This window comes from Schistocerca gregaria, chromosome 6 (genome assembly GCF_023897955.1).
Source record: "Schistocerca gregaria isolate iqSchGreg1 chromosome 6, iqSchGreg1.2, whole genome shotgun sequence".
NCBI lineage: Eukaryota > Metazoa > Arthropoda > Insecta > Orthoptera > Acrididae > Schistocerca > Schistocerca gregaria.
This window is the reverse complement of record NC_064925.1, coordinates 464708202-464723026: the sequence shown is the minus strand read 5'-3', so window position 1 is coordinate 464723026 and position 14825 is coordinate 464708202. Positions and strand designations below refer to the sequence as shown.

Genomic DNA, 14825 nt, shown 5'->3' with positions numbered 1-14825 from the left:
CAGATACTTTGAAGTAACACTTACACAGGCACAGATTTACAAAAAGCAAATGAAAGGCTATTGTTTATTTGGAAGTTCTAAGATATCTTGACACTTTTTTCTGGTTGCACTTGCTACTAATCAGTAGTCAAAATGTTATGTTGCATCTTTCTTCAAACAGGTAGTGAACAGACACCTGCACTCAAGGTGGGGCAAGGTGTGACTTTTGTTTGTAAAGAACATTTTTATCTAGTGGGAGAGGAGATAATGCTAGCCCCCCCCCCCCCCCCCCCCACACACACACAAACTTTCTGGTTCAGTAAGTTATATGCTGTTCTACTGGCACAAATGACTGTCAAGTCCTTATCTACATAACCACATACTTCTCAGATTTTTTGTCTTGATTCAAAATCAAAGAACTTCTGTCAGTTATGTAGACAATCTTTCAGATTGTAATATTTTCTGGAATATTGTGAATGTCACTTCTCATCTTTAACCTCTCCACCACTCTCTAAATACAATTATGTGATCCACTCAATGGGCATCGCTTGTTCACAAATAGACTGCAACCTATAACCCGATACAACTGTTTGCACCATATGCTGTCATGATTGCTGGTGTGGTCTCCAGCCAAATAAACACTGTGCATATTGGTGCCATTCCCTCTGCTTCCAACATCTCCCATATGGGCTGTCATATCATCATATTGTGAACCAGTTAATAGAAAACTCCATTATCTACCTCCATATGAAATGCTTTAGTCTTTCCAACTGGAGAAGTGTCACTGAGTTTCACTTCTAAACAGTACTTCGTACTTACTGGAGGCATAGGATGGTACCCTGAGGTCTTCCCTGACACCATATCTGCAGTAGAGCTCCTAGACCTACATGTAACAGTCATTCAAATCAGGGAGATACGTTTTCAGAGCCACCAAAACTTACAAAATGAATTTTGATTGCTCTGAAACTCCATATTCTAAATCAGTTTGCCAAAAATCTACCACTCAGTATTGGCAACTGGAAAAAGGGTTATAATAATTACAAAAAAAAAATATGCTTATCACAGAATAATGTGCCCCAGTTAATGTAGTAAGGCTATGAAAATGAGATATGATAGCTAATTTGTGACACAAAGTACTGAAAATTTCAATTAGTCGCTGTGTATCATAGAACAGGCAACTGATAATTCTGTTGTGACTTAAGTGTAGTTCTTACAGGGTTACAATTATTGAACTGTCTTAAACAAAAAAATGTAAATTAGTTAGAAACTACGGCCTGCACACACTTTATTCAACATTTAGACATCACTACCGATATTTGGATTTAGGCTATGACATGTTCAGTATGCCTGCCCTCATTGGCGATGATGTGGCGCAGACAAATAATGAAATTCTGCATGACCTGCGGAAGTGCTGAATACTGATGCTCTCGATAACCTCCGAATGGCTGTTTTCAGTTCAGCAGTGATTTTTGGGGTTCTTGCTGTGCACATTGTCTTTAATATAGCCCCACAAAAAGGAGGCACATATGTTCAGATACGGAGAATATGGCAGACAATCGAGGCCCATGCCAGTGGCCTCTGGGTACTTCAGAGCCAGAATGTACTCTTCCAGGACATCAAACACTGCTGCTTCAATGGGGTTGAGCTCTGTCTTGCATGAACCACCTCTTGTCGAAATCAGGGTCACTTTGGGTAATGGGGATGAAACAATCTTCCAAAACCTTCACATACTGTTTGGTAGTCACTGTGACATCAAAGAATATTGCATCATTTATTCCATGACTGGACACTGCACACCACCAGTCACCCACTGAGGGTGAAAAGACTTCTTGATCATGAAATGTGGATTCTCAGTCCCCCAAATGAGCCAATTTTGCTTATTGATGAACCCATCCAAAAGAAAGTGGGCTTCAAAAACAAGGCATGTGCACATGCACATACTAATTCCCATCATGCCCCATGGCCACCGTGCAGCTTAAACATCCTAACAAAAACCAACCAGCAATTACAATGATTTTATTTCATATAGTTCATTAATCGTCACCCTGTATTTGCATTTCATTTTAAACCTCATAATTAATCAATATTCCCTGACCCACGTGGTCTCACTTGTAAACAGAGTAAGTGTTAACAATACCTAAAAGATCCCAGTCCCAAACAAATGTTTGCACTTGTCACATTGTGTAACAATCTATATAGTAATGCTCAAAGATGAGAATCTCAACTTCAGTCAATCTCTCTTTGTAGAATAATGTGCCATAAGTTCTACTTGAGGTACCTTTGAAAACTATGACAAAAATTAAACTGATGACACCACTCTAGACTCAAACCTTCAATTGTATACAGCTGGAAAAGCAGGAAACTAGTGTACAAATAGTCTCAGATTCATTACACAGAATGTTATTTGGAAAACAAAATTTACCTTGCACTAATCAAGAATGGATAGCACAAAAGAAGCAACAGCTGGTTTTCTTTCTGATCAAATACTTCAAAATTGCGGGTAAACGTATGACCAAATAAGAAGAAATTAATAAGAAAGTGTAAAAACCGGTGAAATAGGAATAAGTTTTCAGTAAGGACTATTGTACTATAATTATAAGAGCTACTAAGGACAATAGCATCTCTTGAAGTTTTGTGTAATTATAGCAAATTGAGAGCCATATGAAATATCATTCCCAGGGTAGAAATTTAAGATCGCTACATGACATTTAAATGATGACAAGGTTTTCAAAATGTTGATAATTCTCTGTTGTTGGCAACTTTCTTGTAAAGTTCCCGTCACCTAAGCACTGTGCAAGCCAGTGTTTTCTTGCAATGTCATGAAAGCAGAGTAATGGACAGTGCACCAATATTTCTGTGTACATTTATGTTTTATATGTATTTATTGTGTCTGTTGTAATGTGTTACCTAATCAGGATTTCATATGTACATGAGGTGACATGAATTGTCAATTATTCATCTCTTTCATTATACTTCAGCACTAATATTTACTTTTTCACAGTTCCAAAAAATTGAATTTTTAACTTGTTAGAAGCAGTCAGCTTGATGCAAATCATTTAGGCATGAGTGGAAAATTTCGTTCCTGAACATAAACAAATCTTCTGACTGACTATCAAAATGCATATGTTACAAGATGTTTGTTGTTCATCCAAATATTCTTTGGCCTGTGTGCATTAAGAATCTAATGATTAGCCTACCCACGCAGTTGAAGTATGACTGATGTTAAAAGTTGGGAACTATCAATACATTACAGTTTGAAAACACAAGAAGGCAAAGTTAGTTCTCACAGAATGTGCCAGAGTACCCATGCTGTGTGATGATGAGGAACCAAGAGCATCCAGGATAAGAAGTTGTATGATTGCAAGAAGTGCAGTACACAGACAGTGTGATAGTTACCTGTTTAAACTTCCTCATTTACTGACAAAGAATTTCATGTAAGATTTCCAATTAAAAATTTAATTACAATAATTTAAAAAATTAACAAACTTTTTTCTCTTTTCACATACATACACATAAATAATTGTATTTCAAAAAATTGTATTACACACTCACGCACACATACAACAAAACACACTCACTTTGTACAAAACATTTATCCTGAGTCACGTTGCATGGATTCAATAAATAAATTAATTTCAATCTTCTTCTTCACATCTTGGCAAGAGACATGTAGCATTCTCAGTCCTCATGGCAAGTTGCATTAACAGTCCTTTCTGTTAGATGTTATGCCACAAATTATTGTCATGAATAATCTTTGGTGATACTCAACACTAATCTGCTTTGTCATTTGAATTTTTCGTTGATGGTGTTCTGTAAGCCTGAGAAATCTATTACTTCGCCAGTGTTGACATCAATTAATTCTGCATCAGGGTCAATCATGACCATTCCACCTTTTACTGCTTGATCACTGAGCACTGCATTGACGTAAGTATCACGACTGAGATCGACATATCTTCCAGCATCTATGGTATTGTCCAAGTTGTCATAAAAAACAGAAGAATAATATTCAGGAGACTCAAGTAGTTCTGTGTTCTCAGAGTAGCTTCTGTCAAATCTCTCGGCTACGTCTTCAGTCTAAATTAGGAAATTAACAGAGAAATGAAAAAACATGTAATAGATCAGCAGTATCATGCAGATAGAGAAAGTAACAACAAACATGATAAAACATAAAATAAATAAAAACCTTAACCCCAAATTATTTAGAAACAATTTTTGATAGGATACAAACACATCATTAAGCAGTTATACAACACACATACATTACTAGAGTGAGAAAGAAAAACATAATTAAGCAGTTATGAAAACACGTTCAGATTACCACAATGAAAAAAGGAATTTCTGATTAGTTACTACAAAATTTTGTGTCTCACAATAATTCAAAGAAAACAGTAAAAGATGTTTTTGCATTTTTCATTAGTTTCCCCTTTTACCATTTCATCTAAGGTTCAGCGTGTTGTGTTTAAAAGTAATAGTAGTAATTAATTTAGAAAGTACTACCTATCAGGCATTTTTGTTAAATCCCATTGCTCAAAGTATTATGAATTTACCAGTTTGAGTGCATTTTCTTTTGTATTAGTGTTTGGAAAACAGAACTAGTAAAATCCCATCACAAAGGTGGCTGAAGCACAATGTTTAGTTACAAATAAACATGCAAAAAAAGCAAAACAGGAAGCAAATATGCAAACACAATAATTAGGCACACACAAAGAAAAAGAGAGAGAGAGAGAGAGAGAGAGAGAGAGAGAGAGAGAGAGAGAGAGATATTTAACTAATTAGTTAAAGGAATTCTGGTAAATGGTTTATTCCGAAATGAATCATAAAACTTTCAGTCATGTAATTGTGCTTATATTTGTTTTACATGCACAAGCATTGTGTAATACATTACATACTGTTACAAAATTAATACACTTTGAAAAAATAACAACCTACGGTTACAGATTTTTGCACAAGCCTACAATACTGAATCAGCTAATTCCAATTTATAATACTGCCTCATGGAGATTCACTATTGTCAAGTACAGCAGAGTTTTACTGTTGCAATTTATATACAGCAAAATGCACTTTTTATATAATACTACACATAAATTATGTACATATACCAGTACGTGAGACTGCTTTTAAAATTATGGAATAAAAATTTGCAGTATACAAGGCTCATTTGGTTTCTTTCAATAACATTTTTGTTCAAAGGTGAAAATGTGAGTAGTGTGTGTAAGTTATTAAGCTGCTATTTTATACAGGACAGGTCTGAAGATGTTTTGATGTGAAAATTCTATGCAAGCAGCTTTTAAATCGCACAAGGTATCATCAGTCTTTCATGCAGGCACACTTGCAACTGCTTAACTTCAAGCTGTAAGTTCATCACCATCAGAACCCACCTTTCCCTTAGGAATTTCATTGTCATTTTCACTGACTTGCTCAGGTGAGGCAGAATCAGATGTTTCAGTTGGGTTCTGCTCTGAATCAATAGCCCCTTCTGTTGGCTTTACTTCAATCACCTGAATTTTGTAGACTCCTGTGTCATCATCATTTTTGTAAACAGTCTCGTTGACAGTAATGACGTGACCTCCGACAACCTATAAAAGAAATGATAATGTTTTTATACTTTCTATATGTCTTTCTGAAGTTTGTGGAAAAGGGCAATGTCTCCTATTTATTATTTAGTAAGGAAGCAGTGGTGTAAATTTTGGAGATTTTTGCTTATTTTCTTATATTTGTCATACTTTCTGTTGGAAACATAAATTGTATTCTAAAATAAGGACAATACAGTCTTTGAAAGCTTTCTGTGAAATTAAGCAAAATTTAACTCGAGTTCAATATTGTCAGCAATGAGAAAATAGAAAACTGGTTCAAGCTTGGATTGGAAACAAATGGGGAAGAAAGTCAGCTGTGTCTTTAAAGAAACTGCAAGTGCGAATAGCAACAGATCCAGGTTGAAGAGGGACTTGTGTTGGTTTCGCAGCAAGTAAGAAAATAAATTTTTAGATATCATGGCAAATTGCTCTAGGTACTCTTTCTGCTATTCATTATCCATTATATGTTATGGATTTCTTCAGATTGATACTGAATTAATATGGATATCAGTTTGGCTGAGCAGTATGGGTGTTCTGTTCACGTAAAAAGAAGTCGAGGGTGGTGGGCAGGTGCCCCTGCCCCCACTGTCCTTGAATGGGACAATACCAATATTTTGTTACCTTAAGAAATTTAGGAAAACAGTCTATCTGTACGAGTCTAGTATCTTAAATTCTGCACCCTCTTTCTCTATACACCAGAAATGCTATGCAAAGATGACTTAGAAGTGGAATTTTTTAGTTGAAAAATTTTAAAAATCTAAAAATCAGTCTACGTCTCTTTGAGGGCATGGGGTATGTCTTTTGCAAAAGACATGGAATAAATGAAAAGAAGAATACTATACATCGAAATTTAATGGTTTTCTGAATTTTACAATTAAACACAAAGAAAAAAGTGTAGTTCTGTCAAATGTGTACTTCATTCATTGATCTGGTTTGGAGATGGAATTCACCTGATCTTAGTTTATTTTTAATCATTAATTTCAAGGGTCTACTGTATGCTTTAGTCTATGTACTTCAGCATTGTTACAGGCAGTGACAATGAAGAGTTGTCTGCAAAAGCACACACATACTACTTTACACACTGACCAACCAGAACATTATAACCACTGACCTATCAACATAAAGCCTTCCAGAAAATAGCAGTGTCACTTGCCAAGTGATGACTGCTAGTCAGACACTCGCATGGCACGTGTAGTATCAGTTTGCATGCTGTCCATGTGTAGGATTGGGGAGGTGCACTATCTATTTGAGTTTGACCGAGGACAGGTTGTGATTGCCCGGAGGCTTGGCACAAGTGTTTCAGGAACTGCAGGACATGTCAGGTGTTCAAGGACTGTGGCGAGTGTCTTCAATATGTGGTGAAACCACATTCAGATGTCTCATGACTGGGCAGCCACCCCTCATTACAGATGTCAGGCACCAAAGGTTGGGCTGACTGGTAAAACAGGAAAGGCAGTGAATTGTCACAGAATCAATATCAGTTTTTAATGCTGGGCAGAGTACAACTGCTTCTAAGCCTCTGCAGCTGATGTCCCATGCATATGGCAATGTGAACACCATGACATCAGAAACTACAACTGAAATAGGCATGTGTCCATTGGCACCAGACATTGATGCAGTGGCACAGCTTTGCATGATCTGATGAATGCCAATACCTTCTCCATCATGCCGATGGGAGGGCGCGAATCCGTTGTTTTCCAGGGGAACATCTGCTTGACACCTGTTTAGAAGGCTGTAGACAAGCTGGTGGCAGCCCCGTTATGCTCTGCGTAACATTCACATGGGCATCCATGCATCCAGTGGAGGTTGTGTAAGGCACCATAATGGCCAAGGAGTATCGTACACCCCTTCATGGTGATCATGTTTCCCGAGAGTAGTGGCATTTTTCTACAGCATAATGTGCCATGTCACAAGGCCAGGAGTGTGATGGAATGGTTCAAAGAACACAGTGGTGAGTTCCAGTTGATGTGCTGGCCTCCAGAACTTGCCAGATCTGAATCTGATCAAACAATGGGATCAATGGGAATTAGGTGACGTGTATGCAAATGTGGTGCTAACTCCCTCTAGCAACCTACCAATTGTTTCGATGCCATGATGCGTCACCACTGTTATCTATGCCAAAGGTGGACATGACGGCTAATGGTTAGGTGATCATAATGTTCTGGCTGACCAGTGTAAATAATGCGGTAAAGTAGCTGGAATTGTTTCTCCCTCACAGTGAACAACAGTAAGGCAATAAATTAATATTTATTACTAGAGATGATTCCATAGCCTGCTTCCAATGCATTAATGTTACTAATTTTTTTTTATTTATTCAAAAATAGTATAGGCAAAAATATGTGGGTCTACTGTGGGTGTATGATGTATGTTCTGTTTCCATTTTGAAATCTCATATGTCTTACTCGGGATTTTATTTTAGATGTGGTAAAATGATCACATATACGCTTTACTCAAAACCATATTTATGCAATACATACCTTAGTGGTTGATGTGGTGTTACCCTCCTTGCCAAAATTGAATGCTCCGTCTGGAAGGCCCTTCAGAACATCAGTGATTCTCCTCATGAAATCTGGAATATTAAAAAGAGTCTATTTTGTAGTCTGTGTCTTGAGCACCTAATAACAAAGTACTACTTCACATTCTTGAGATAATTGTGGCTTTGTACAGCAAACAAATAGGTGGTAGTCACCTTTACACACTTTACATTGCATCCTATAATGGAGGCTTTCTGAGTTGTTGTAGCCTCTGATGAGGTCTCCAGCTGGTGATGATGAAACATTAGACAGCCTAATGGCCACAAAACAAAAATCACCAGATGGAGACTGTATTTAAAGAAGAAATATGAGCAAATAAAGGTCTACAGTTTGATTGCTGGTTAGGCATTGTTTTTTTTTTTTCTCTGTCAGTGTGATAAATATTGATTTGCACTGTCATTCAAGGTCCGCATTAAATTAACTGATTAAGTCAGTTCACAGGTAAGTGGAAGTCTAGGTCATTTGCCACCTCCAATACAACCATGGCTGGTAAAACTCTGTTATGTTCAAACCAAACAACATTATTCATTTATTTCTAAAATTCTGTGTATCACGTCCTATATTTGCAGGTGACTATGTGGACCATGAACCTTTTCTGTATAAACTGTATGACCGATTGTCACATTTCATAAACATCTATGGAATGGAGTATCATTAGCTAATCACTGTTATGTAAGAGGACTTTCAAATGGTGAACTGCTGTTGTTTTTGTGTCTACTTCATTTTTAGTGTACTTCACTCCTTTTTCTGATGTAACATTTCCTTATTAAAAATGAAAATGCACTTTGGCCAATTTCTATATTAAAGATTAATTGATATAGATATATTCTCAAATTATAATGTTCCTGACTTAGTGGGCACTTAAACTTTAGTTAAATAAAACAAAGCCGCATTCTGACAGAAATGATGGCGAGTCCATGGGTGCCCTCTCAACTTGTTAAATGAACTCAATTTACCTATTGCGCCGACATAAGATCTAAGTTACACAATGAACAAAAGCCATTTGAAAGAAACAGTCATTAATAAAGAGAACTGTATTCAAACCTTGCATGAAGCTGGAGAATCCAAAGAAGCCTCCAAATGGGAAGATGAAATCATCATCATCATCACTAGAGTCATCAACATCTTCCACACTCTCCGTTACACCAGCCCTCGATTCAAGAGGCACAAAAACCAATTCTGTATCAGAAGATGTCCCTGAAAAGAAATAAATAGGCATGTTATCATACAGTAGTTGTGTCCTGTTGTGATGGTTGACAAAATATTTCAGTGGCATAAAAACTTTACACAACCAGCGCACTTCTGTACAGCGAAGTTTCGGGAGACAGAAAGGAAATCTGTTCCTTTTCTATTCTTTTGTCAGTTATATGAATCCATGTGCCTGACTCAGGCCCAGATCTGTTGTTTTCCTGTCAATTGATTTATTTTTAAAAATAATTTTGGTGGTAAATTTGTGACAGAGAAAATGCTGTCTAACACATGGAAAGTATATTTGTTTCACAAAGTATAGATAAATCTTTCAAGAGACTACATTATGGGTGGAAAATTAATAACAGAGCAGACAGTTCTGCTGCTGAACATCCAGAAAGTGATGTCAATAATCAGGGCCAAAATAACAGAAAATTCAACTACATAATGTAAAAAAAGCTTCCAGTCAACACACAGCAGTATTTTTTTTAATAATAAAAATGTAATGAAGATACTATCACTATTTCATTTACTGGGAGAGACACTTACATTTCATATACAAAGACACTCAGGCCAGTCTTTAATAATGCAGAAATATAATTGCTTGAGTACAGCTCAGATAAGCAAAGAATTATACAGTAGCTGGTAATGTAGTGCTGGGATTCACTCCAAAGCTCGCACTATGTGATGATTTAACGACGGAACAATAATGTGTACCCATCCGTAGATGTCCACAAGGGTGGGGGGGAAGGGAGGGCAGGCCATTTGTCACTCCTCAAATCTGGGGTGTAGGCTTCATATTTATTAAAAAATTCTTACCTATTTCTTGCTATAATTGTGTGCAGTTTTAGTAAATTACAGATTTATCATTGCCTAATGTGGTAGGAAGTACCGTCATTCGTTGTGTTTGTTTCTATTTCTCCTCTTGGGAGAGTGCTAATTCAGCATTTTTTCCTCATTGTTTTTGTTTCTGACCAACAGTATTTTCCTCATTTGTTGTGATTTGTTTTTATTACAGGTTTTTAATTTTCCGTGAGTATCAATATTGTTGGTATATGAAAAAAAAAGTTTTTTTTATCAACTTGTTGAATATGTTGGATTTAATTTTAAAAATGATTTTGTTTTGGGATAGATCTTTACCCAGTAGGACAGTTCATAATGGGAGAGATCCTCCATGATATACAGTCACTGTAAAGAAAGTTCTAAAGAAGCAGACTACTGCATAATAGGTTCAGAACAAAGCATAGTGCTGTAGATAGAGAGGTGAAAAAAAAAAAAAAAATTGGAGTTCAAGAAAGCGAAGCATGAAGTCTTCACTGATTACTGTAGCAGAATATTACCAAATGATCTTTTACACACCCCAAAGAAATTCTGGTCTTCTGTAAAGGCTGTTAGTGGCGCCAAAGTTAGTGTCCAGTCACTCACGGACAAGAATGGAAATGCAGTTGGGGGAGGGGGGGGGGTAACAAAACAAAAGCAGAAATGCTTAACTCTGTTTTCAAATATTCCTTTATGAAGGAAAACCCAGGAGAATTGTCCCAATTTAATACTCGTGCCACTGAAAAGATGAGTGAAAAGTGTGAGTGTACTGGTGTCGCAAAGAAGCCAAAAACCTTAAAGCTGAACAAAGCTCCATGGTCTGATGGACTTCCTATCAGATTCTATACTGAATTTTCCACCGAGTTAGCTCCTCTTCTAACTGTTCTCTTCTGTAGATCTTTTGAAAAAGAAAAGTGTGCCCAGAAGTTAGAAGAAAGTCCAGGTCACACCCACTACAGGAAAGGTAACAGAAGTGCTCCACAAAACAGTAACACAGGCTCAGTCATGTGTAAAGCAGGTAGCAGACTTTGGTTTATTGGTAGAATACTAGGGAAATGCAATCCATCTACAAAGTAGATGGCTTACGAATCACTCATGTGACCCATCCTAGAATATTGCTCAAGTGTGTCGGACACGTACCGTATAGGATAGGCAGGCGATATTGAATATATACAGAGAAGAGCAACACAAATGGTTGCAGGGAGAGCGTCATTGAGATGTTTAAAGAATTTAACTGGCAGACTCTTGAAGTTAGAAGCAAACTATCCCAAGAAAGTCTTCTAACAATGTTTCAAGAACCGGCTTTAAATGATGACCCTAGAAATGTACAACAATGTCCTACTTATCACTCCTGCAGGGATTGTGATGATAAGATTTGATTAATTACAGCATACACAGAAGCATTTAAACAATCATTCTTCCTGTGCTTCATATGTGCTTGGAATGGGGAAAAGTCCTAATAACTGGTACAGAGGAACATACCCACTGCCATGCACTTAAGTGGTTCGTGGAGTACAGATGTACACTACTGGCCATTAAAATTGCTATACCATGAAGACGACGTGCTGCAGATGCGAAATTTAACCAACAGGAAGAAGATGCAGTATATGCAAATGATTAGCTTTTCAGAGCATTCACACAAAGCTGGCAGCGTCGGCGACACCTACAACATTCTGACATGAGGAAAGTTTCCAACCGATTTCTCATACACAACAGCAGTTGACCGGCGTTGCCTGGTGAAACATTGTTGTGATGCCTCGTGTAAGGAGGATAAATGCATACCATCACATTTCCAACTTTGATGAAGGTCGGATTGTAGCGTATCACGATTGCGGTTTATTGTATCGCGACATTGCTGCTTGCATTGGTCGAGATCCAATGACTCTTAGCAGAATATGAAATCGGTTAGTTGAGGGGGGGTAATACGGAATGACGTGCTGGATCCCAATGGCCTCATATCACTATCAGTCGAGATGACAGGCATCTTATCCACATGGCTGTAACGGATCTTGCAGCCACGTCTCGATCCCTGAGTCAACAGCTGGGGATGTTTGCAAGAGATCAACCATCAGCACGAACAATTCGACGACATTTGCAGCAGCATGGAGTATCAGCTCGGAGACCATGGCTGCAGTTACCCTTGACGCTGCATCACAGACAGGAGCGCCTGTGATGGTGTACTCAACGACGAACCTGGGTGCACGAATGGCAAATCGTCATTTTTTCGGATGAATCCAGGTTCTTTTTACAGAATCATGATGGTCGCATCCGTGTTTGGCGACATCACGGTGAACGCACATTGGAAGCGTGTATACCTCATTGCCCTACTGGCATATCACCCGGCGTGATAGTGTGGGGTGCCATTGGTTACACGTCTCGGTCACCTCTTGTTTGCATTGATGGCACTGTAAACAGTGGACGTTACATTTCAGATGTGTTACGACCCGTGGCCCTACCTTTCATTCGATCCCTGCGGAACCCTACATTTCAGCAGGATAATGCACGACCATATGTTGCAGGTCCTGTACGGGTCTTTCTGTATACAGAAAATATTCGACTGCTGCCTTGGCCAGCACATTCTCCATATCTCTCACCAATTGAAAACGTCTGGTCAATGGTGTTCGAGCAACTGGCTCGTAACAATACTCCTGTCACTACTCTTGATGAACTGTGGTATCGTGATTAAGCTGCATGGGCAGCTGTAACTGTACACGCCATCCAAGCTCTGACTCAATGCCCAGGCGTATCAAGGCCGTTATTATGGCCAGAGGTGGTTGTACTGGATACTGAATTCTCAGGATTTATGCACCCAAATTGCATGAAAATGTAATCACATATCAGTTCTAGTATAATATATTTGTCCAATGAATAACCGTTTATCATCTGCATTTCTTGTTGGCGTAGCAATTTTAATGGTCAGTAGTGTAGTTATAGACATTAATCCAAATTATGGCACTCGTATTAATAATTGAGAACCAAATACGCAGCAGAGGGCCTATGGTAATGAAATATGCTTGCCATTTCTGTATCGTAGTCATCTAACTAAAAATCGTTGAATGCATACACAAGAATAATTTACGATAGAATACACTTTGCTGATTTCTGTTAAATTTGCTGTGTAGGGCTCATCGTGTTCAGAACAAAAGCACTTTTGTTTGCGTCGCAGAGCTCGTGACGGGCGCACCTGCAGCTAGGCAGTGGGTGTCAGCACATTGCAGCAGTGAGGCCACGCCCATAGCGGCTGCCTTAATACTGACGCACGCAGGCTCATTGTGTTGGGAGCTGGGCGTGTCGCGAGGCTGCTGACTCTGCCGGTATGTGGGCCGGTGCTCCTAGCCTCTGCGTCCTGGTGCTTTGTACTCCCTGCATGCGGGCTCGTTGCCACCTGTCACCTGAGCGAACTCGTAATGCCAACCGAAGATCTGCCACTGCGCTTACAAGAGGAAGGGCAAACAGTTTTTAGAAACCACGCGTCATATGGCAATGGAAAACCAGCAGAGGGGCCAGTGGCATATTACGCGTTATAGTGTGGAGAGCTCTTCACAGTGCCCAACGTTTACATCTACGTGGATACTCTGCAAATCAGCCGGCCGCTGTTGCCGAGCGGTTCTAGGCGCTTCAGTCCGGAAGCGCGCTGCTGCTACGGTCGCAGGTTCGAATCCTGCCTCGAGCATGGACGTGTGTGATGTCCTTAGGTTAGTCAGGTTTAAGTAGTTCCAAGTCTAGGGTAATGATGACCTCAGATGTTAAGTCGCATAGTGCTCAGAGCCATTTGAACCATTTTGAACTATGCAAATCACCCTTAAATGCCTGGCGGAGCGTACAAGGAACCACTTTCACAATTAATTCTCTATTATTCCGCTCTCGAACAGCGCGCGGAAAAAACGGACACCTAAATCTTTCCGTGAAAGCTCTGATTTCCATTATTTTATTATGATGATTGTTTCTCCCTATGTAGGTCGGCGTCAACAAAATGTCTACGCATTCGGGGGAGAAAACGTCTTTGTTTTGATGGTGTCCATTCCAAACCCTGTATCATGCCCGTGACACTCTCTCCTCTATTTCGTGATAATACAAAACACGCTGCTCTTCTTTGAACTTTCTCTATGTACTCCGTCAATCTTATCTGGTAAGGATCGCAGACCGCGCAGCAGTACTACAAAGAGGCCTGACAAGCGTAGTAGCAGGTCTGTTACATTTTCTGAGTAGTCTGCCAATGAAACGCAGTCTTTGCTTTGCCTTCCCCACAACACTTTCTATGTGTTTTACGGCCTTTAGATTAGAATGGCTTACCGTGTAAACGAAGTTTGATGGATTCCTTCTAGCACTCTAGCATGACCTTACACTTTTCGCACCATTCAGTTATCTTTTCTAAATAGTTTTCCAATTAGTTTTGAGTTTCTGATTAGTTTACTAGACGATAAACGACAGCATCATCTGTAAACAGCCTAAGACGGCTGCTCGCATTGTTTCCTAAATCCGTCGGAATTTCGAGTCCTCCCTCGGAATGGGTGTTGTGTGTTCATAGCGTAAGTTAAAGTTAGATTAAGTGGTGTGTAGGCTTAGGGACCAATGACCTCTGTAGTTTGGTCCCATGAGGCCTTACCACAAATTTCCAAAATTTTTCCGTTTATATAGTTAAGGTGAGCCTATAACACTACATTGGGGAACGTCAGAAATCATTTGTGTTTTACTTGACGATTTTCCGTCGGTTGCTACGAGCTGTGACCTC

General features: G+C 38.9%; 1 protein-coding gene across 2 annotated transcripts in view; it reads right to left on the bottom strand.

Moving 5' to 3' along the window:
- Positions 1–3414: 3414 nt before the first annotated feature.
- LOC126278419 (icarapin-like) overlaps positions 3415–14825 on the bottom strand; it is a 48545-nt gene continuing 37134 nt past the window's right edge. Inside the window, exons 2-5 of one of the 2 annotated variants that reach the window (XM_049978529.1) lie at positions 9131–9283; positions 8030–8121; positions 5358–5555; positions 3415–4053 (exon numbers count right to left, since the gene is read on the bottom strand). In XM_049978529.1, coding sequence (XP_049834486.1) covers positions 3763–4053; positions 5358–5555; positions 8030–8121; positions 9131–9283 — 734 coding nt within the window. In that variant the 3' untranslated portion in view covers positions 3415–3762. Of the gene's footprint in view, positions 4054–4802; positions 5556–8029; positions 8122–9130; positions 9284–14825 lie in introns of those variants that run through there. The other variant, XM_049978530.1, reaches the window with a different exon arrangement.